The 18,755-nt window shown below is 38.5% G+C and overlaps 4 protein-coding genes across 7 annotated transcripts; 2 read left to right on the forward strand and 2 right to left on the reverse strand.

Annotated features, from left to right (window-relative positions):
- The first annotated feature begins 449 nt into the window (after positions 1–449).
- Positions 450–2,247, forward strand: LOC132196760 (ubiquitin-conjugating enzyme E2 T-like). 4 transcript variants are annotated; one of them, XM_059619617.1, is made up of 7 exons: positions 450–830; positions 1,035–1,159; positions 1,292–1,361; positions 1,451–1,557; positions 1,607–1,655; positions 1,874–1,955; positions 2,081–2,247. In XM_059619617.1, exons 1-6 carry the CDS (start codon positions 715–717, stop codon positions 1,926–1,928), a joined length of 522 nt encoding a protein of 173 aa, XP_059475600.1. In that variant the 5' UTR covers positions 450–714; the 3' UTR covers positions 1,929–1,955; positions 2,081–2,247. The 4 variants fall into 4 exon arrangements, with proteins under 4 accessions (XP_059475600.1, XP_059475599.1, XP_059475602.1 ...); XM_059619616.1 differs by having other exon boundaries at positions 516–830; positions 1,451–1,655; XM_059619619.1 differs by having other exon boundaries at positions 697–830; positions 1,027–1,159; positions 1,451–1,655.
- Positions 2,241–2,924, reverse strand: LOC132196761 (NADH dehydrogenase [ubiquinone] 1 alpha subcomplex subunit 11). Its single transcript, XM_059619621.1, has one exon. The coding sequence runs from the start codon at positions 2,814–2,816 to the stop codon at positions 2,316–2,318; it is 501 nt and encodes a 166-aa protein (XP_059475604.1). The 5' UTR covers positions 2,817–2,924; the 3' UTR covers positions 2,241–2,315.
- Positions 2,925–4,671: 1,747 nt separating this feature from the next.
- Positions 4,672–11,278, reverse strand: LOC132196596 (protein mahjong). The gene is made up of 26 exons (XM_059619360.1): positions 11,053–11,278; positions 10,654–10,932; positions 10,448–10,592; positions 10,249–10,395; positions 10,060–10,187; positions 9,812–9,981; positions 9,366–9,757; positions 9,121–9,297; positions 8,933–9,066; positions 8,729–8,867; positions 8,505–8,673; positions 8,237–8,438; positions 7,942–8,184; positions 7,633–7,886; positions 7,449–7,582; positions 7,169–7,396; positions 7,006–7,118; positions 6,788–6,952; positions 6,523–6,727; positions 6,402–6,473; positions 6,081–6,314; positions 5,817–6,026; positions 5,562–5,760; positions 5,350–5,504; positions 5,130–5,292; positions 4,672–5,079 (listed from the first exon to the last, which is right to left on the reverse strand). Exons 2-26 carry the CDS (start codon positions 10,920–10,922, stop codon positions 4,874–4,876), a joined length of 4,653 nt encoding a protein of 1,550 aa, XP_059475343.1. The 5' UTR covers positions 10,923–10,932; positions 11,053–11,278; the 3' UTR covers positions 4,672–4,873.
- Positions 11,279–12,833: 1,555 nt separating this feature from the next.
- On the forward strand, positions 12,834–18,502 carry LOC132196597 (protein chiffon). The gene is made up of 11 exons (XM_059619361.1): positions 12,834–13,441; positions 13,522–13,637; positions 14,703–14,861; positions 14,916–15,032; positions 15,303–15,409; positions 15,459–15,611; positions 15,666–15,887; positions 15,941–16,100; positions 16,161–16,493; positions 16,590–17,277; positions 17,569–18,502. The coding sequence occupies exons 1-11, from the start codon at positions 13,369–13,371 to the stop codon at positions 18,168–18,170; spliced, it is 2,730 nt and encodes a 909-aa protein (XP_059475344.1). The 5' UTR covers positions 12,834–13,368; the 3' UTR covers positions 18,171–18,502.
- Positions 18,503–18,755: the final 253 nt, after the last annotated feature.

The raw sequence follows: 18,755 nt of genomic DNA on the forward strand, positions 1-18,755 counted from the left end.
CTTAACCAAAATTGCAAAAATTCTCAAAACTGAAAATTATTTATAGGATGTTTGAAAAAAAATTACATTATATCAATATGATTATTTTTATTTTTCTCTCAAAAATAATGTTAAAATAAGATTAAAAAAATTAACAGTAAAAAAATTACCCATTTTTATCTGAAGTTCCGAAGCACCAGATGCACCAGATATAAACATAAAACAAGGCGCTGCCACGGTGATGACGCGAGTAATAATATCTGGAAACATTGACTAACCTGATTAAAAGCATTTAAAAGTTTAGTGCCGTTAAAGTTGTTATGATAATTATATTATATTATGTATTAATTAATATTTATATAATAAGTTAAAAGTTTATCGGGTTTTATATATAAAATTGGATCATTATTCATTAATACATGTGCCACACACGCATATTTGTATTTCACGTTATGGCAAAGCAAAATATCGCAAAATAGGCAAAATAGTAAAACTTCCGTCTCCCGTGCCCAACGCCCGCGCCTTTTTAAACTTTAAATTTTCAGATACAGATGCATGGTATACAGACAGGAGATAGCACCAATTTGAACTTTGTTTCCATTTTTGTATTTTAAATGTTAAATAACAAAATTCATAATTTAAGTATAATTGGTACAATTCATAGTAAAACTCGAAAAAGTTTGATAGTATTGCGGTGGCCTGGCCTTGCAGCTATAGAAAAGCTTTAAATCCTCCATGCAACTCCTTCTCGTACATCCTACTCCGTTGCAGCTGATCAAGCTGATGTTGCGGTTGTGCCTGGTTGTGCCCTTGTTGGTTGTTCCGCGGCAAAAAGTGCCTATATTTTTTATGTAAGTTCGTTGGTGAAGTCAATAGGCAGTTTTCAGTACATTTTATAAACTTTTAGATTAGAATTTATGTTATGTCAGTCAGATTATAATCAGATTTAAATCTCCTAGTGAAATCTCACTTGAAAAAAAAACACTGCGTTTTTCTATTAACAATATAAGACCTCCTTATTCCTTATCTGTAAAATAATATTTCCAGCCTTTTAGCCTTCAAAACATGGCCAGCAGAAGACTCAGCAGACTAAAAAAAGAAATGGAATTGATGAAAAAGAAAAGTCGTCCTGGCGTTTTCTTGAGCCCAGTAGGTGATTCAATGGAAGACTTTGAAGCTAGTGAGTTGAGATACAATTTTTTGTTTATAACGAATTTAAAAATTTTTATTTAAAAAAATTAAATTAACTCAACAATTATTGATAATTGGATCATTTAATATTTTTAATACAAAAACTATCTATGCATTTCAGGTATTACTGGGATCGAAGGTACTCCTTTTGAAAGTGGAGTGTTTAAGTTGGAAATCAAGATACCTGAGAAGTATGCTAAGCTAAATGCTTTAAAATTATAAAAATCATTTTCCATGATGATTTTATTATGAACAACTTATTAATAACTTAATTTTTCAGCTATCCTCTTGGTGTGCCGATTGTACGATTCACTACGCCAATTTATCATCCCAACGTTGATTCTGCTGGCAGAATTTGTCTGAAGAGCTTGAAACCTCCACCAGTAGGTGATTGGAGTCCTTCGATATTGCTCGTTGATTTGATTTTTGAAATCAGGCAGCTGCTCCAACATGCCAATCCTAATGATAGTCTCATGCCAGACATTGTAAGTAGCAGTCAATTTTTCAAATATTTTAAATTCAAAAAATAAATATTCTTTATATGTTTTAGAGCTGACAATTAAAAATTACTGTAGATTGTACTCTGACAGAAAAATTTTAGATTCTTTGTCAGATTTGCTCTTATAAGGCAATTAATGTTTTTTTTAACATGCAAATTGCTAAACGCTGATATTTTACCTGTTATTAATTACCTTTTTTATAGGCCCAGGAATACATGCTCAACAAGGTTGAGTTTGATAAGAAGGCAAGGGAACTGACCGAAAAACACGCCGTTCCTCAAAATGGTATGTAAAAGTAAAAACTAATATAATATATTAATAATGGTGCATATTGAATTGTTCTTTCTACAATAATTGATTGTTATGAACATAATTAAATTAATTTTTTTTTAAATTGTTTTGAATTACAGGCGAAAAGCAGGAACAGTGTACTTAAGAATCAATACTTAAAGACCTTATTCTCCTGTCGAAATAAGATAATTTAAGTTCTCTGTTAACATATTCCTAAAGCAGTTAATATTTTTATGAAAAGAATGTGATTCAGAATGTAAATTAAAGATAAATAATGTTTAATTTCCTTAACAGATTTTTTTTTACTTCAATCATATTTACATCTACATAATTTATCATTCAAACGGAAGGCTTCTACTGCTTCACCCAATTTCTCTTCCCATCGTTCTTGATAAAGGAATAGTCGTTCTTAAAGTCGGTGGGATCAGATGACACCATTGGAGGGGCTGGGTTCTTGGGGAAGAAATCCCATCCCTCAACAACTGATGTGTGCAGCACCAGCCCTGCAAGGCAGAGGAGGGCACCGGAGCCCAATCCAACAGCAACCTTCTGCCTCCAAGCGCCCATGACTCCTCCAGCCGAGAAGCCACCAAGGACATAGTTCCAGTAGTCGTCCTTATTGCGCACGTTCGCCGACAAACAGGTCACAGCTGTGAAGGCAGCGGCACCACCAACGAAGGGAAAGGCATTGAATGCGAACCTGGCCATCGTAGGTCCATAGCCTTTGATATCGGAGATGAAGAGCACATCGTAGAAGGTGTACACCGCTGAGGCGGCAGCTGCATATTTGGTGGAGAAGAGCAGCTTCTTGTCACAGTCCTTGCCCTGCGGAGTGTCATAGTACTTGTAGTTCATTGTTGCGGCTCTGCTAGTGACCGTCTCTGGCCGAAAATCAGAAGTTTGGTTTGGTTTCAGGGCAAGGACTTGTTTTCCGACACCTCGCAGAAGTCATATGTTTTGGTGGTGGCGCTTGGAACTAACAGATTTCAAAAATTTGCCCGCTGAATTACTAGATAGGCTGAGAGTATAAAATTAATTTCCTCAGCAATTCTAAATGATAAATAAAAAAAAGAAAGATACCCTTTCAGAGTAAAATTAGCACACATTGCTACAGTAGAAAAATTTGGTAAAGGGGTGCGTCCAGGAAAGATTTGAGGGTAACTGTTAAAAATTTTTCTTGAAAACATGCCATTCCAATTTTCAAGTATGTTGTTGGGGTGGTCAAGAGGCCTCGCTCACCAAATTTTCAAGTCAAAATAAGGGGTGCTTTTCCGGGAAATCAGATTTTTCCAAAAACAAAAAATATGGAATATCTTTGCTCCTGTTGAGAAATTATTAATGATCTTTTCACTTCCAGACGTAACTTTTTACGCCCGACAACTTTTCTGTTGACAACTTTTGCGTAGGTCAAAGGTCAAGGTCACTAAATTGCAAATTTCACTTTCTGACGCAATTTTCGCAAAGAAGCACCCCTCAGAAATTTTTCGCAGTATAGGAAAAAATGTAGCCCCAAGTGTGTAGAACAACATCCTTGATTTCCAGAATGGCATTATTTTTAGCTTTTTAATTAATTTTAAATGAATATTAAAAAACAGTGAAAAATCGCTTTTCCGCAATAGAAAGTAATTTTAAAACAGCGATAACTCATTTTCTGTTAGAGATACGCAAAAATGTTATAGAACAAAAAGGATTTGTTTTGACTTTTTGCATCCAGCCATGTACTGTTTATACAGGTCAGGTCACTTGGGGTCATTGACCTCGGTGACCTGTGACCTCAAAAAATAATTTGTGGGAAATGAGCTTATTAAAACCATTCCATAAAATAGTTCTTCCTAACTATGTGCCAAATATTCAGTAAACTGCTCTTAAAGGTCACAGGTCACCGAGGTCAATGACCCCAAGTGACCTGACCTGTATAAACAGTACATGGCTGGATGCAAGAAGTCAAAACAAATCCTTTTTGTTCTATAACATTTTTGCGTATCTCTAACAGAAAATGAGTTATCGCTGTTTTAAAATTACTTTCTATTGCGGAAAAGCGATTTTTCACTGTTTTTTAATATTCATTTAAAATCAATTAAAAAACTAAAAATAATGCCATTCTGGAAATCAAGTATGTTGTTCTACACACTTGGGGCTACATTTTTTCTTATACTGCAAAAAATTTCTGAGGGGTGCTTCTTTGCGAAAATTGCGTCAGAAAGTGAAATTTGCAATTTAGTGACCTTGACCTTTGACCTACGCAAAAGTTGTCAACAGAAAAGTTGTCGGGCGTAAAAAGTTACGTCTGGAAATGAAAAGATCATTAATAATTTCTCAACAGGAGCAAAGATATTCCATATTTTTTGTTTTTGGAAAAATCTGATTTCCCGGAAAAGCACCCCTTATTTTGACTTGAAAATTTGGTGAGCGAGGCCTCTTGACCACCCCAACAACATACTTGAAAATTGGAATGGCATGTTTTCAAGAAAAATTTTTAACATTTACCCTCAAATCTTTCCTGGACGCACCCAAAGCTTAGCTAAGTATATAATTATCAAAAAAATCTAGAGGCGAGGTGACACGACATATTGTGTCATTGATTATTATTTTTTTTTAATAATAAATTTTGTTGATCATCAATTCCAAAATTTTCATTCAGACACAATATTTAAAGTAGATGAATCTATTAGCAATTGATAATTTGCTTCAATTAAAGTTGTTGATCAAATATAATTCACAGCAAAAATGCAATTTATATATAGGATCTCAGAATACAAAATATTTACAGAATTTTCAGGACAATGAATAAAACTTACAATCATTGTATAGGTAAAAAGCACTGTAGTTTGAATAATTCTGTGCATGGCTCTTCTGAATTATTATCAGTTCAGACCAAATATCGCCAACTTAAAAAGTTGATCTATGACAAATTAGTGCCTCCTGTTGCTGCGGCCACTGTTCTGAGAAACAGAAGAGGTAGTAACCCAACTTGCTTCACTTCCACTATCACTCCAACTGCCGGAAGAGTCCTCATCATTAGAGTCATCAAAGCTATTGCTATCATTAGATTCTTGGTCTTGTTGCCGATTGCGCCTATTTTGCTGCCTGATTATTTGAGCCAGACCTGCAGCAATATCTGCTTACTTATGAGTACAAATATGAATGATCAAATAATAAAAACTTAACCTCTTGCCGCTGCTATTGCATTGTTCTCTTGGTTGTCATTGTCATCATTGTCGCCACCATCATTGATATCATCACTGCTAAGATCTGACGAATCCGATGACAAGGAAGATGACGACGACTGGTTGTCGTCTTCGTCCATCGGCTCCTCGTCATCAACAGCCTCCTAAAATTTTAATTCATTAAAAAATAAATTTAATATAGCTTTTTGAATATTATTTACCTCATCATCATCTTGTCTGTGGCGGCCAATGTCATAGATTCTAACAGATGACTCATTGACAGATTCAAACTGGCCTTGGTTTTCCACCAGAGCAAGTTGGTACCCATTGTCAGCCAGAGCCAAATCATAGATGTTTCGTTTCACATCAATAGTGGCTGAAAATTTAAAAAGATATTTTCAACTTCAAAACATTTGTATCAAGGTGGACATACCAATACTGGCATAATTAGTAGCATCTGTTGTCTGGTAGGAAGACTCGTATATAACCTCGGCTTCTTTCTGGAATTCGACACTCACACTGTAGATAACATCAGCAGTCTTGTTGAAGTGGAGGTCACACTTGTCAAGGGCAGGGAGAGTTCGCAACAGATGGAAAGTTCTTAAGTCCCAAACTTCCGTATTGGACAGAATCTTAAGATATTTAAAATTTTATTGACACTTAATTATCACTAATAATTTATTTTTACCTCAAGGCCATTTGGATGGAAGACACCCGACGAGGTTTGATTCAATTTGTCGAACTTGTGGATGGACTTTCCAGAGCCGACGTCCCACAAGACACCATCTGACAAAACCAGCTCGTCAGTTGGTGAAAACGTTGCTCTGTTTTTCGTATAGTTGTTAGACATGTTTGGTTTGAGAGTCAAGATTTTCTTGCCAGTCCCAACGTCATAAATCTAAATTTGAATAAAAATTTAGTACATTTGATAGAAAAAAAGACTTTAACTTACTCTTGCACATTCCATTTTTGTGCCAATGATTCTGTTGTACGGCGCAGTTCTGCTGAACTCGACATGACTATCTTCATTGAAGGATAAAACTTTATTCCAACTGTTAATTTGGTATTGGAACATGCAAGACAAAGGTCTGTGCCATGTGCACGAAGTGAGCATCAGTTTGTCACAAGGGCTCAGCTCAATCCGAGAAATGTAAGAATCATGGCATTGTACCAGCATTTCCTCTTCCTAAATTTGCATTCATATAAATTTCATTCGTAATTATTGGTGCTATAATATCAAGTTTCAAATGGCATAAATTATAAATTTACTTACAGCTCCTAATACTAGGTTGACAGGTCTGACATCACCCTCGTAGGTACCAATGTAGAGCATGGAGTTGCAGTGCTGAAAAAAAATTCAGTATTTTTTAAGATGATTCACAAAATATACTCACCGAAAATGCAACACATGTGTAAAAACTTTCATCATTCCCAGGTTTGAAAAACTTTGTCTGGCAAAACTTTGAGTGGATTAGCTTCCGGTTTAGTCTTGCCGAGTCAGAACCACCAAATTGAGGCCAGGTGCTTTTCTTTGTGAAGCGCACTGCAAAATTATTGTCTAGTTTGGCCATTCCACGATGGTCAGGACATTTGTGGGGCCTAAAGTTTTAAGTAATAAAAGCAGAATTTAAAAATAAGTTTGAGCCATTTGAGCATTACTTGAATAAGTCAAATCTAGGACAAGTTGCAACGGGATCCTTGCAGAGTGCATGTTGGTTTTTCAAGAACTCTTTGATTATTCCGTCTAACGTTAGACATGGCGGCTCTAGGGATTGTTCATAAAGATCCCTCTCTGTGACATGCTCAAAGGTAATCATCTCCTTCCTACGACAATTAAAATTAATATAAATTATACGGATTGACCAATTTAACCTTACCTGGTAGAGTGCTGGGAGAGCTTGAATGGTGTTATTTGTTCACCCTCTTTTACGTCAATTTGGGACTGCGTAGTATTTCTAGATGTCACTGGAGATGAGCCTACAACCCGAGACTAAAACCCAAAAATTATAAACATAAAAAGAAATAATGCTTGCATATTACCCATGCTTGTGTCCCACTTGTTTGTCTCAAAGCTGCTGATGGAGTCAAAATACTAGCAGGCACAACTCGAGAAGTGGAGGGAGTAGCTAAATTAGGATCTGGTAATTTTGCTTCGATACGAAGCATGTTGGCTGTTTTTGTTAGCCCTTGCTTCATCAAGTCTTGGTACATAAGCTGATTCAACTCTTCTCTATTATACTCAATTCTAGTTTGCGCGACAACACTTGCCTGCACAAAAACTTTTTATGAAAATATTCAATATTTTATTTTTTAGATTTACTTTGTGGATGTTGGCAACAGATAATTCTGTGCTGCTTGGCTTCCCAGAAACACGTTCAAGCAATTGTAAAGCATACTTTTGAAATAAAACGTGCTCTTGCCTTCTATCTTGAAGGATAGGATCCTTCATAAGAACTGAAAAAAAATTTATGACTAAAGGACTAGAGAACATTATGATAAATTACTTTGGAGTTGGCCATTTGTCAAAAGTGGAAGATTGCTAATTATTTGCTTTATAGTTTCACTCCTTGCAAGACCAGCCAGCGCTTGGCCAGCAAGCATCCTCAGAGAATCAGCATCAGTCAATCTCCCTTTTCCTGACAGAAGTTGCAGCAGCACCATGATACCATTATTTGTCCTGACGGATTCCCACATTTTCGAGAGCACATCTTCACTTGCCTCCATCAATTGACCTCTCCTTGTCCCCCCTCCAGTGAATCTGTTAATAGACGTAAATTAATTCTGGATTAAATTAAAATAAATATCCTCCTTACTTATTATATGGACCTAATCTGTGCATAGGCGCACAAACGCAGTTGCAAATTACATAGAGTGCAGCCCTTTGGACGTCTGCGTCATTCACAATTTCACCTTCTGCTGCTCCTAAAATGAGTTTCATGCCCATGGACGAAATTGAGTCTCTAGGAAGCTCAACTTTCTCACAAAGCTGCAGTTGGACTCTCGAGATAACAGTACAGACCGCCAATACGTCGAGAGCATTCCTTACAGTCTCCCCTCTTTGGAAAAAATCATGTATAATTCAAATTTCACTTGCAAGATCTAAATTACCGTCCAGAAAAATTCCACTCATAGGTGTAAGCAATAACCTTAAGCAGAAGTGCAACTCCGCCAAGGTCCAAGAACTTGTCAACAGGTGTCCATTTTGCGTGTATATGCATGGCTTGCATCAAAACTTTGACATACTCTTGTATCTCAGAAACCGTTGGTTTGATTAGTTTAAAAGGTGATGTGTTCGCTCGAAATGTTTGGCCTGTTTACAAAAAAAAGTAATAATAATAAATAAATCTAGTTATCTAGTATGAAATGCTAAAATTACCTGACGCATTGATTCTCTTTACTTGACGAGCCCTAAGAACTAGATGTGTCTCAAAGTATCTCTTCAAGCAACCAAAAACGTGTCTGATGGTTTGTCTGGCCGAGTGGTGCTCTTCGTCATCCATTGCTATTCCCATATCATCAGAATTGAGTAGCTCCATTGTACTGACCTACAATTTTTGTTGGTTAAAAATTCAGCTAGAGCTTAAAACAAAAGTTACATACAACATTGAACACTCTACGAAGTCCATCCTGCGCATCAAATTCCTCAAGAATGATTTGAAATGGAAAAGCCAGGTAGAAGAACATAACAGCATGACACCTGCTTGAATTGTGTGAGCACTCCAAGAGCCATAATGCATATCTGAAGAAAAAATAAATTAAAAAGTCACTAACAATAAGAAGGATATATTTAGCAATTTGAATTACTTAATAATTTTCTGGATCATAGTGAACGGCAGTTGGCAAACTCTTTCCATTATTTCCTCACAGTATGCCAAGTGGTAAAGGCACAGGGCAACACCACACGCTGCCAGACTTGGTCTCCGAATATCCATCAGAGACTGAAATAGCCTTATTAGCTATTTGATTGTCATTCCTATTTATAGATTTATTACCTGCATGAAGTGAAGCTTTTGAGTGTTGGTGAACTCGGTTGCAAATTTCTTATGGCAAAGTAAAGAGCCCAGATATTTCAGTGCTTCAAACGCCAATCGAGCATTCTGGTGCTCCTTTAGATCAATGTACTTCATGACAATTTCTAATGCATTCTGTTCATATGCATGTCCAACGTACTATTATAAAAATTGAATTGAACAATTTTTACTGAATCGAATTGAATAACTTAAATATTATTACTTACCTCCATGTATTCTCCAACAGGTGTCAAGTAGCGCAATATTAAGATTTGTTTGGTCACCAAGTTGGGTGGATGCATTTGGAATGACCCAATGACAAATGTTTCCATTTCCGCCCAAGAGGAGTTACTGCACTCATTTACAGAATGAGACGTTGACGGCACACTACGGCCAAGACCAAAGAGACCTTCTGAGCTCAACCTGGTTCCCAACACTTTAGCAGGCGTCACTCGAAGACAGTTGGCCTTAGAAGAGGGTGTGTCTGGTAGAGGATAAATTCCCGATTCCAGTTCATGAGGCTTTACTGGGGTTGACGGCGGTGTTTCCGATGGTGAAGGTGCCTCACTGATGTGTGGTGGAGAGAGAAGAGATATGCTCCCATTTTGTTTAACTGGTTCTAAAGTAATGGGAATTGTTTATATGTACAAAACAATTTTGAATTATAAAATACCCAAGGCAATTTTATCTACTAAAAGTTTGTCTGGTGATTCTGGAACTCCAAGATCTGCAAAGGGTCTAGGCCCATTTGAATCTTCCTTTGGTTTGAGACTGTTGAAGTACTCATCTTGCAGGGATCTCAGACGTCGAATCATAACAGGAACTAGACGAGAATTTTCTTCCCTGAAGTTCAAACATTCAAATTATTAATTTATCTATTTAAACATCAGATTTTAACTTGATTTTATATTTTTCACACACCTGTAAGTACCAGCAACATCAGACATGTGCATGGAAGCTCCAAGTAGCCCAGTTGCGTAGCTTCGAAGTGGCTCGTCGGCCTTTTCAGCCCACTTAATGAATGTTGGCACTGGAGATATTGTATCAAACTGCGGGGAAAAATAAAAATTATGTGCTACGCATTACAAAAGCAAAACATCACAATTTTACCTTGAATACAAAATCATACTGCAAACCAGGCAGTATTCCCAGGAGAAGTCGACACGCAGCCACATTCAAGTTGTAAGTTCTCTGGTCATTTCTGGAGCCCATATTCTGGTTGCTCCAGTATGTTTCCCTCAGGTAGTCATTGACCAACTATTAAAATTAAATTGCAGATCTACTTTTCATTAATTCAAGTTCGACTCACCTTGTGAATGAGCGAGTCCCTTCTAAATAAAATTTTGTAAGCAGAGTTAAGACCATTCCTTATTTTTGACGGGGGCCGCTCGTCAAATGGGTCGGGATCCATTTTTTGGTACGCCTCAACTTCTCTCTCAATCAATTCAGCCATTCTATAAGTAAATTATAAATTAATTTTAAAAATTTCAAGATCTACAAAAAATAGCCTCAGACTTCTTGATTATGGGCTCAGGATCGTATCCATTAGCCTGATGTTCGTTTTCCCACTGACGAATCAATTGGGTCAGGTCACTTCTAGCCTCCTCTTCATCCTCGGATGGAACCTCCATGTCATCATCCTGCGCAGCATTATCGTCTGCGTCATCATCTGCATTTCCATCCTCAGGCCCCTCGTCGTCACTTATGAAAGGACCGTTGTTGACACGTTGGTTCACAGGTGGACTTTCATCATTGTTCTCGTTTTCCTCTTCGTCGACTGGCATTTCTTCAGAGCTTTAATCAAAGAGAGACACTTAATTTACATATGAGTAAGGGGTATAAAATATTTTTCGACGTCTTGTGAAAAAATCTTGTAACTTGATATTTTTATTTTGGTAATAAATTGTCACTTACCGGTTACAACATGCAAGGAAAAAATGACTATATTCACTGTACTTGTCCGGAGAACTTAACCCCTGTAATGACTCTAAGTGCACCTAGTACTTCAGGGAGCGTATTAAAACTACCTGTCTGAAGATAATTACAAAATTAGAGGCTCAAAATCTTCAGGATAGTGGGTATTCTCTAGCAAAACAGTCGCCAAACGTGCACCATGCGCGTTTCATCTACGATTCGCGAGCCATCATCAACAATTCCAAGGGCACCAACTTAATCGAGTGTAAATGCAACGAGAAATTTTACTTATGTCTATTAATATCACACAAAAAAAGGATTTAAACTAAAAAATAATAAAATATAATGTATTTCAAATTGCCTTTAGTTAAAAATTTCTCTTTGCTAGCAAAATTAACTTTTTCAATAATTTCAGAATTATCTACAGAAGTTGGCGAAATTGAATTTTATAACTATCGTTGACCCGATTGGTTAAACGCGTTGAAAATTTGGCCAACCACGCTACGTCTTTGTTCAACCGCGGGACCCAAAATTAAAAAAACTCTTTGCCCAAAAAATAACATATTATAATACAAACTGGCGGAGCTTTAATACTTTTCTTAGTGATTATCTTTGTAAAAAATTTAATTCAGTCCCAGTGTCTGCTTGTGCTTGGTGTATGAACGTTCTTTTTGTAGTGCTGCTCTAGCAGTGCATGTTGTACGCAAACGCGTTTAATAAAAGAATTATTATTATATAATACACCTCATGCGAGCGCTCTGATTTTACAGATTAATTTTATTTTCGTCTACGATCTCTACATCAGACAAAAGTATCTACCTGCTAAATAGATCAAGAAATTCTTGATGATTATCTAATTCCACTGCGAGTCCCTTTTGTTTTTCTTTCAAGTGCGCGCGAGGAAGAGAGCGTGATATTTTATCTGCGCAGACTGGGAGGGACCCACTGCGACCCAGACCCATAGTGAACAAAACCATCGCCTCTACAATTCTCCATCGTGGAATATTAAATATTATACGTGCGAATTAATTTGGAAGGATGCTGTAAAAACATTAAATAATTATAAATTATCGTTTTATCTGATTTAATAAGAAAGTTATTGAAGGTAATTTCCAAAAATTAAAATTTAAAGCAGCAGTGATCAAGGTAAATAAAATCACCGTAACTTTTTTATTTTCTTCTGTGACAGTCAATTTCATGTAAATCTATTAAACATAAAAAAACTAAGTTTGGATGAAAAAAATTTCATAATTTAAGAAATCTGAATCTAAAAGTCCTTTAAATTTCTTGCTCTTTTTGAGTAGCAAACGGTATGTTCTCTAGGTTTCTAAAATAATATTTTACAATTTTCTATTAAAAAACCGCGAACTGTAAATTTTTGACCAGAATATTAATTTATTAATATATTTTAATTGCCATACATCTAAAAAAAGTAAAGCTCCATAATCGTTTAACACCGCATGAACCGGCATGTCATATTATTTGATATTATTCAAAGCGGTTGAAAATTTTACACGATCCATAGTACATACTCACAGAGTTGTACAAATACATACTACAAAGGCTTATTCAGCAGAAATATCTGGCTGTGCGACATTAAATCAATAAGCGGTCCCTAGATGTCGGCCGGACGCCCTCTGCCAGGCACCAACAGTTGGCTCTCCGGCTTTTCTCAACACAAAACTGGATTCGGGATTTCGGGCGGGGGTACCGAGTTTCGCTCGACTGGCGGCCACGGCTGCCGAGGTGGCAGCACCGTCGCTTCACCGCATACGCATACTCGGCCGAGTGTGTGTGTGAGATGTGAGAGAGAGAGAGAATAGTGCTGCGAGCCGATCGGTTGGCTGTGTTATGAAAGGTGAGAGAGAAAAATGGATCTCGCTTGTGTCACTGGAATGTTAGTGCTCGGCTGCTTCGGCAATTTACTGCGTTTCTAGACTCTGGGCGAAGCTGTGGCGTCGCGCGGAGTGCGGAAAAGGCCGACTCGCCCTCGTTTCGGCGTCTCCGGTGCGAAAAGCAAGCCTGCAGCGAGATCAAGCAAGAGACCACCAACGGCCGCAAGCAGCTCTGCTCGCCAAAGTTGAGAGAAGCAAGAAAGAAATTGTTCGTCGGCCACGTTAGGGCGTCGACGCTGCACCTGCAGATGCGGCTCAATATCGTTCTTCGACCGAGCGTTATCGCGGCCACGGCGGACTAGCGGTTCCAGCCATTTCACTCTTGACAATTACAGCGAGGACTTGGGTGTCAGGCGGAACATGCACTGCTCCGCCTCCACGAAAGTCTCAAAACTCGAAAAATAATTCCAATTCCCGAGTGATGGTATCTCCTTCCAAGAAGAGGAAATTCGACAGCAAAACTCTGACCAAACCGATAAACAACATCAAAACAGGTGCTTGTTTTTAATTTTCCACAAATTAATTCGGCCAAATTTTAAAATTATTTCCACTAATTCGATTGTTTACGTTTCAGGTGATTTGAAAATCAAAAGGACCGCCAGGCCATTAGTCGACTACAGATTTTATTTGGACTTGAAAAATCATGCCACAGCTGCGAAAATCGAGACCAGGCTAAAAACCTTGGGAGCCGTAAGTTTTCCATCTTTGAAAAATTTATTTACACATTCTGGCTCAAAATTTTATATCTGAATCAGAACTGCGAGTCAAAAAAACTCCCCCGTGCAGTGCGCTCGGTCGCTTCCTGCTGCAGCCAGCGAAAATGTAATTTTCGCTGTGAATTGACTGGGTCTTGAGTGAAACAGTTGTGTGCTTGATACACAAGCTGCCCGGACGTACGTTTCATACAGACCGGCGTTGCCGCTTTTTAAATTCGTCTCTGCACGCCGGACGGCGCTGAGAAATTGTCCTACGAGCGGTTCTCGGACAATTTTCCCCTTTCGGAAATTGTGTCAGACGTGATTTGAGTTGTTTGTTTAATGACTGACACCGTAATGTTGAAAAATTATTTTGTTTTGGGTTAGCACTGGCAACACCGCACCGCTAGGCACCCAAGCAATGACAACGCTCTCGCCTTTCGAGAAAAACGCTGTTCTCGTAACGAGACCGGTATTCTTTTCAGACTCAAAACTTTCAACACGATTTCGCTTTTGCTTTTTAATATTTAGATTTAAAATTTTCTCTTCAATTAGAGTATTATTTGAGCTTTCGAGTTCGTTGAACCTTCTGCATTCTAGCCCCCTTGCATTTTCCCGCTCAACGCCCTCCCGTCACGAGTTGAGACTTCCCCTCGGTCGCTTTTCGTCTCGAGTGACTTCCCCTCCCCTCTTCTTGGCATTATCTAATAAATACCATACGTGTGTGTGTTGTTATCAAATTCAACAGATAGAGCTAATGAACCGCTAGTTGCCGAAACTGAAATGAAAAAAATAAAAGAGAAAAAGTACCGCGAAATTTGTACATTGAATCGCCGGTCGAGTTTTTGGCAAACGCCTTACGCCCCTTAAATGTTATTGATCAGTTTGTATGGGGGCAATGCTGTTTAGCCGGCTGGCGAAATGGATTTTCTGCCGCTGCTGCTTTGACGGCAGCCCCAGCCAGCATTTCCTATCATCGCACACACATACCGGCCGGCTGTCAGTCACCCACGAAACAAATTCCCGGTCACTCACGCATACTCCGTCGCCGTTGTTGCAGGTCGTTGATGATTTTCTGGCCAAAGAGGTGAAATACGTGGTCAGCGATCGACCTGAGTGGACCGCAGAGGGCAGGTTGACTTGTGCTTTGGGACAATGGCCATCGGCACTCACCGCCTCACCCATTGTTGCAGCTGAAGAGGGCAGGAGGCGAGCTCAGGTAACACAAATTTACCTATCATACTTCATGTTATTAATTTAAATAATTACTCAGAAATCGCGGGCGGATGCCATGCTTGAAAAGGCCAAACTCCAGCACACAAATCTGAGCTCAGTTGATCCACTGGAAAATGCTAGCAGATGGGGAATCCCAATTTGGCCACTAGAAAAAGTAAATTTGGTTACTTTCTGTTTATTTAATTTCTTGTGTTATTATGAAGATCAATTTTTTTATTATTATTATTGTTGGTTATTAGTCAAAATTGCTTCATAACATTTTTTGCAATCAATTGTTGAAAACAATTTATTTAAAAAAAGGAATTGTTGGACAAAACGAAAAAACTTTAGTAAACATAATTAGATTTATTTTAAGATATTGCAATTTTTATTTATTGCTTTGCTGTTTTGTGCAAATTAATAATAACCAAATTTTTCTTTGCAGTTATCTAAGTGGCTAGAGAAGATTGAAAACAGTCTTCAGACCAACGTGCCAACGTTGAGAATCAGACCTTTCAAGGGTCCATTCATTAAAATAGAAGATATCAACAAGTAAAATATTAAAATTTGGATAGTACAGGATTAAAGTTCATTATTTCAGGCGATACCGGCCTCTTTACGGGAGTCTTGCATCGTGGCCATCCATTAATTTGGACTACGGTTGCCCCTTCAGCACGCCAAAACTTGTACCTGGAAAAGTCGAACACTCAAGAAATGCTCCCAAAGCTGGAAATTGCCAGCAGGGAGAGCAAAGGTACATTTATTTTGTTTTAAAATGTGTTGAAATTATAAAATGAAAACTTTGCAGAATGACCCGCAAGTCAAGAGTGCCAAAGCCTGAGGAAAAAGCAAAGGCTCCTGAGGTCTTGTACCCGGGCTATTGCGAGATTTGCGAGGTTGATTACGTCGACCTCAAGCAACATTTGCTGAGCAGCACACACATAACGTACACAGAGGACTTAAGCAATTACGAGGACCTTGACAACCTCATCAAGCAGTCTTCAACAGTAGAGGAGCTGCTAAAGTCAAGGTAATTAGAAATTCATTCATTCAATTGAAAAAAGCTCAATTTTCAAATAATAGTCAACCGAGGAGGTCTCCTAGGGTGGCTGTGGCACCAGGGCCACAGGATCAGACTGACGAGAAGGAAATGCGTAAATTGCCCATTCCACTCTGTAATGGCCAGTTGAGGCGTAGCAGCCTCCGCCAAGCAGAAAACAAAGCGAAGAAAGAGTCGTCAGAGGTAAATGCATTTAAATATAATGCTTGGCCCAGCCTTCATAAATTGAAACCATTTTCCTAGACGAATGGTAAGAAGGACGACTTTATACACAATTTGCGAAAACGCTATCCAGACAGCTGCTGCCAGCGACGGCTCCGTAGCAGAAACTCCGAAGATTCAGGCCAAGACTCATCTGATGAGATGGGTGGAGCAGAATCAAAGCCAAAGACTGAAGAGCTGAATGGAAAGACGCATTCTTCCGAAGAGGAATCCTCATGCAGCTCAGGTCGAGTCATCAAACGCAAACGCCTATCTGTAGAGGAGAAACTTCTGGAGGACAACAAAGAATACTACAAGCTCGAGGTCAAAAACGCAAAGCTGCGTTCAAGTGGCTTCCTGTGCCAAATCAATAAGGTATTGTTATTTATAACATTTTAACTTAGGAAAAGAGTAAAAAGATCAGTTCATATCAAGTCAATTTATGGATTACTAATATTTCATTATAATTAGGTTGAGTATGATGATGAATGTGCAAATCATGTGCCGTCCACACCTCTGGCTGAGCAACTTTCAAGCATCAAAGAGGAAGCTGATAATCCAAAACGCCGCCGAACCTGCCACGAGACTGCTAAGACTGACCATGTTCCCGAGTGTGCTGAAGATTTGCACTTCAGCTTTGAAACAGAACCCTTCAGTGAACCCTGGTTTTCGACATACCAGCGGCAAGACGACCTGTGTGAGTTTCTTGAAGGCTTTGACGACTTTCGCTTCCGGAAGCGACTTGTGCTTCCTTACGAGATGCCCGAGTTCCAAAGAGCAACAGCCTCTAAAAGCAGGACAAAGTTTGCTGCTCAGAGGAAAAAGTACACTGCTCGAAGCAGGGCCATGCAGTTGGTGGCAGATGCCAAAAACCCCAGAAAGTCTCCTCGCTGTCACGCTTCAACACTTGCAATTCTTTCCAATCTGGTAGGAAGAAGGAGGCGAAGTTTTGGCGTGTCACCAGAATCGACAGAAACTGTTTCTGCCCCGCCAGAGATCACTGCTGAAAATGTGGACAAGACTCTGGATGAAATGTTAGCCTCTCCAGCAACGCCTGATGTTTCTCCGACAGGTCGGGTCAGGAGAAAATCCACCAGGAGGGCATTGGCAGATGAAGGAGCCGAGGGAGACGACCTTGCTGCTGAACTTGCTAGAACAGGTTAAATATTTGAAATTAAATTTCTCAATTTGCAATGCAAATTTGTATTATATTGGGAATATTAATGCTAGATTCTTATTGGTGGTGCAGATTTTATAATTCAATATTTTTCTCCCACAATCAAATTCTTTCTTGTTTTCGTACTTACATAGAGTGTTTTCATAAAATCAATAATAATTTATGGTATAAACTAAAAATTATAATGTGTATGACAATGAGTAGTATTAAATCAAATTAATATTTTATTTGATTAAGAATTTAAAAACTAATAATTATGTTGTATGTTTCCAGCTCCTTTAGATGCTGTGGCTTTCAAGTCAGAGTTGGACCCATTGCGTCTTGTTGAAGATTTCCATAATTGTAGGTGCACCCAGGACATCAAACCTATCTTCACAGTCCAGCCCCCTGCCCCAGAAGAAGAGCAACCAATCCTGACCCAACCTGAGCTACTAGGTCTCTTAGCGAGGAATAAAAGGCGGTTGGAATCAGTTTCCGAGTGCTCCACTATGGACACCCTCTCAGAAACTGGGACAAACAACTCGTCAAGTCGTGGACGGTTCAAGAAACGAAAACGCAATCTGACTGGTTGGCCCTCCAACAAGCCTCGAAAGAGGCAAGCCAAGCCAGCTCTGCCAGAAGAGAACTATGTCGGAGTGGCGTTGAAGGTTTTGCAAACAAAAGGGACCAAAGAATTGAAAGTGAAACCAGTGGTTGGCAAAAAGTCGGCGACTCCCTCGCCAAAACGAAGGGCTCGGACGGAGTCTCCTAAGAAGGCAAGTGGGAATAGTGGACCGTCAGGCGCGCAGACTTCTCCTGTGCGCAAGATGGTGAATAAAAAAAGGACATGCAGGGCGAGGACAAGAAACAGCACGTCTCTACGCATGAGACGGTGATTGTAGTTGTTTTTTTAAACTGGGTGTGGTCATAGTTGATGAATTAAAAGAAAAATTCTTCTTGTCATTGTGTTCTCTTGGATATAATTTATCAATAATTGATTAGCCAATATAAAGAAAGAAATTTTCTGTTTTTAAGTTTCCCTCGACATGTGTTCATTATTGCGGCTCCGCTGCAAATTATATTATTTGAAGTTGATTACAAAAATCTAACAGAAATCTTAAAGAGCAAGAAGTATTATTAATTGATATGTGAAAGAGAAATCTCATTGTTTGAGTATTATAATCACTGAACTATGCAAATAAATTATTATTTGTATGTATACAATGTATTTATGATACCTTTTATTTTTTGGTTTTAATATTTTATTTGTCAAGCAATGAGAAAATCGAGAAATATTTGCAAGGCAACATCAACCTAGCGACTTGAAGACCCTGATTATAAATAAGAATTACCTATACATATAATATGTTTGTTTTATGGGCATACTTCTGTTTTCTGTTGTTCATGACGGTTCGTTCATGTTCATGGAAGAAGTATATTTTTAATACAAACATCCAAGAAATGGAAATTAAAAATTAGAA

This window comes from Neocloeon triangulifer, unplaced genomic scaffold, assembly GCF_031216515.1.
Source record: "Neocloeon triangulifer isolate White Clay Creek 2 clone unplaced genomic scaffold, ASM3121651v1 ptg000012l, whole genome shotgun sequence".
NCBI classification, from domain to species: Eukaryota; Metazoa; Arthropoda; class Insecta; order Ephemeroptera; family Baetidae; genus Neocloeon; species Neocloeon triangulifer.

Bases quoted from the DNA above. Each gene is read 5' to 3' on its own strand.
- LOC132196760 (XM_059619616.1), top strand. From the start codon at position 715: ATGCAACTCCTTCTCGTACATCCTACTCCGTTGCAGCTGATCAAGCTG. The intron at 1,160-1,291 runs GTGAGTTGAGAT...TATGCATTTCAG, and splicing joins AATGGAAGACTTTGAAGCTA to GTATTACTGGGATCGAAGGT. The intron at 1,956-2,080 runs GTATGTAAAAGT...TTTGAATTACAG, and splicing joins ACACGCCGTTCCTCAAAATG to GCGAAAAGCAGGAACAGTGT.
- LOC132196761 (XM_059619621.1), bottom strand. From the start codon at position 2,816: ATGAACTACAAGTACTATGACACTCCGCAGGGCAAGGACTGTGACAAG.
- LOC132196596 (XM_059619360.1), bottom strand. From the start codon at position 10,922: ATGCCAGTCGACGAAGAGGAAAACGAGAACAATGATGAAAGTCCACCT. The intron at 7,887-7,941 runs GTAAGGAGGATA...GTCTATTAACAG, and splicing joins AGATTAGGTCCATATAATAA to ATTCACTGGAGGGGGGACAA. The intron at 6,315-6,401 runs GTAAGTAAATTT...ATGCAAATTTAG, and splicing joins TCAACCTAGTATTAGGAGCT to GAAGAGGAAATGCTGGTACA.
- LOC132196597 (XM_059619361.1), top strand. From the start codon at position 13,369: ATGGTATCTCCTTCCAAGAAGAGGAAATTCGACAGCAAAACTCTGACC. The intron at 13,442-13,521 runs GTGCTTGTTTTT...TTTACGTTTCAG, and splicing joins GATAAACAACATCAAAACAG to GTGATTTGAAAATCAAAAGG. The intron at 16,494-16,589 runs GTATTGTTATTT...CATTATAATTAG, and splicing joins TCCTGTGCCAAATCAATAAG to GTTGAGTATGATGATGAATG.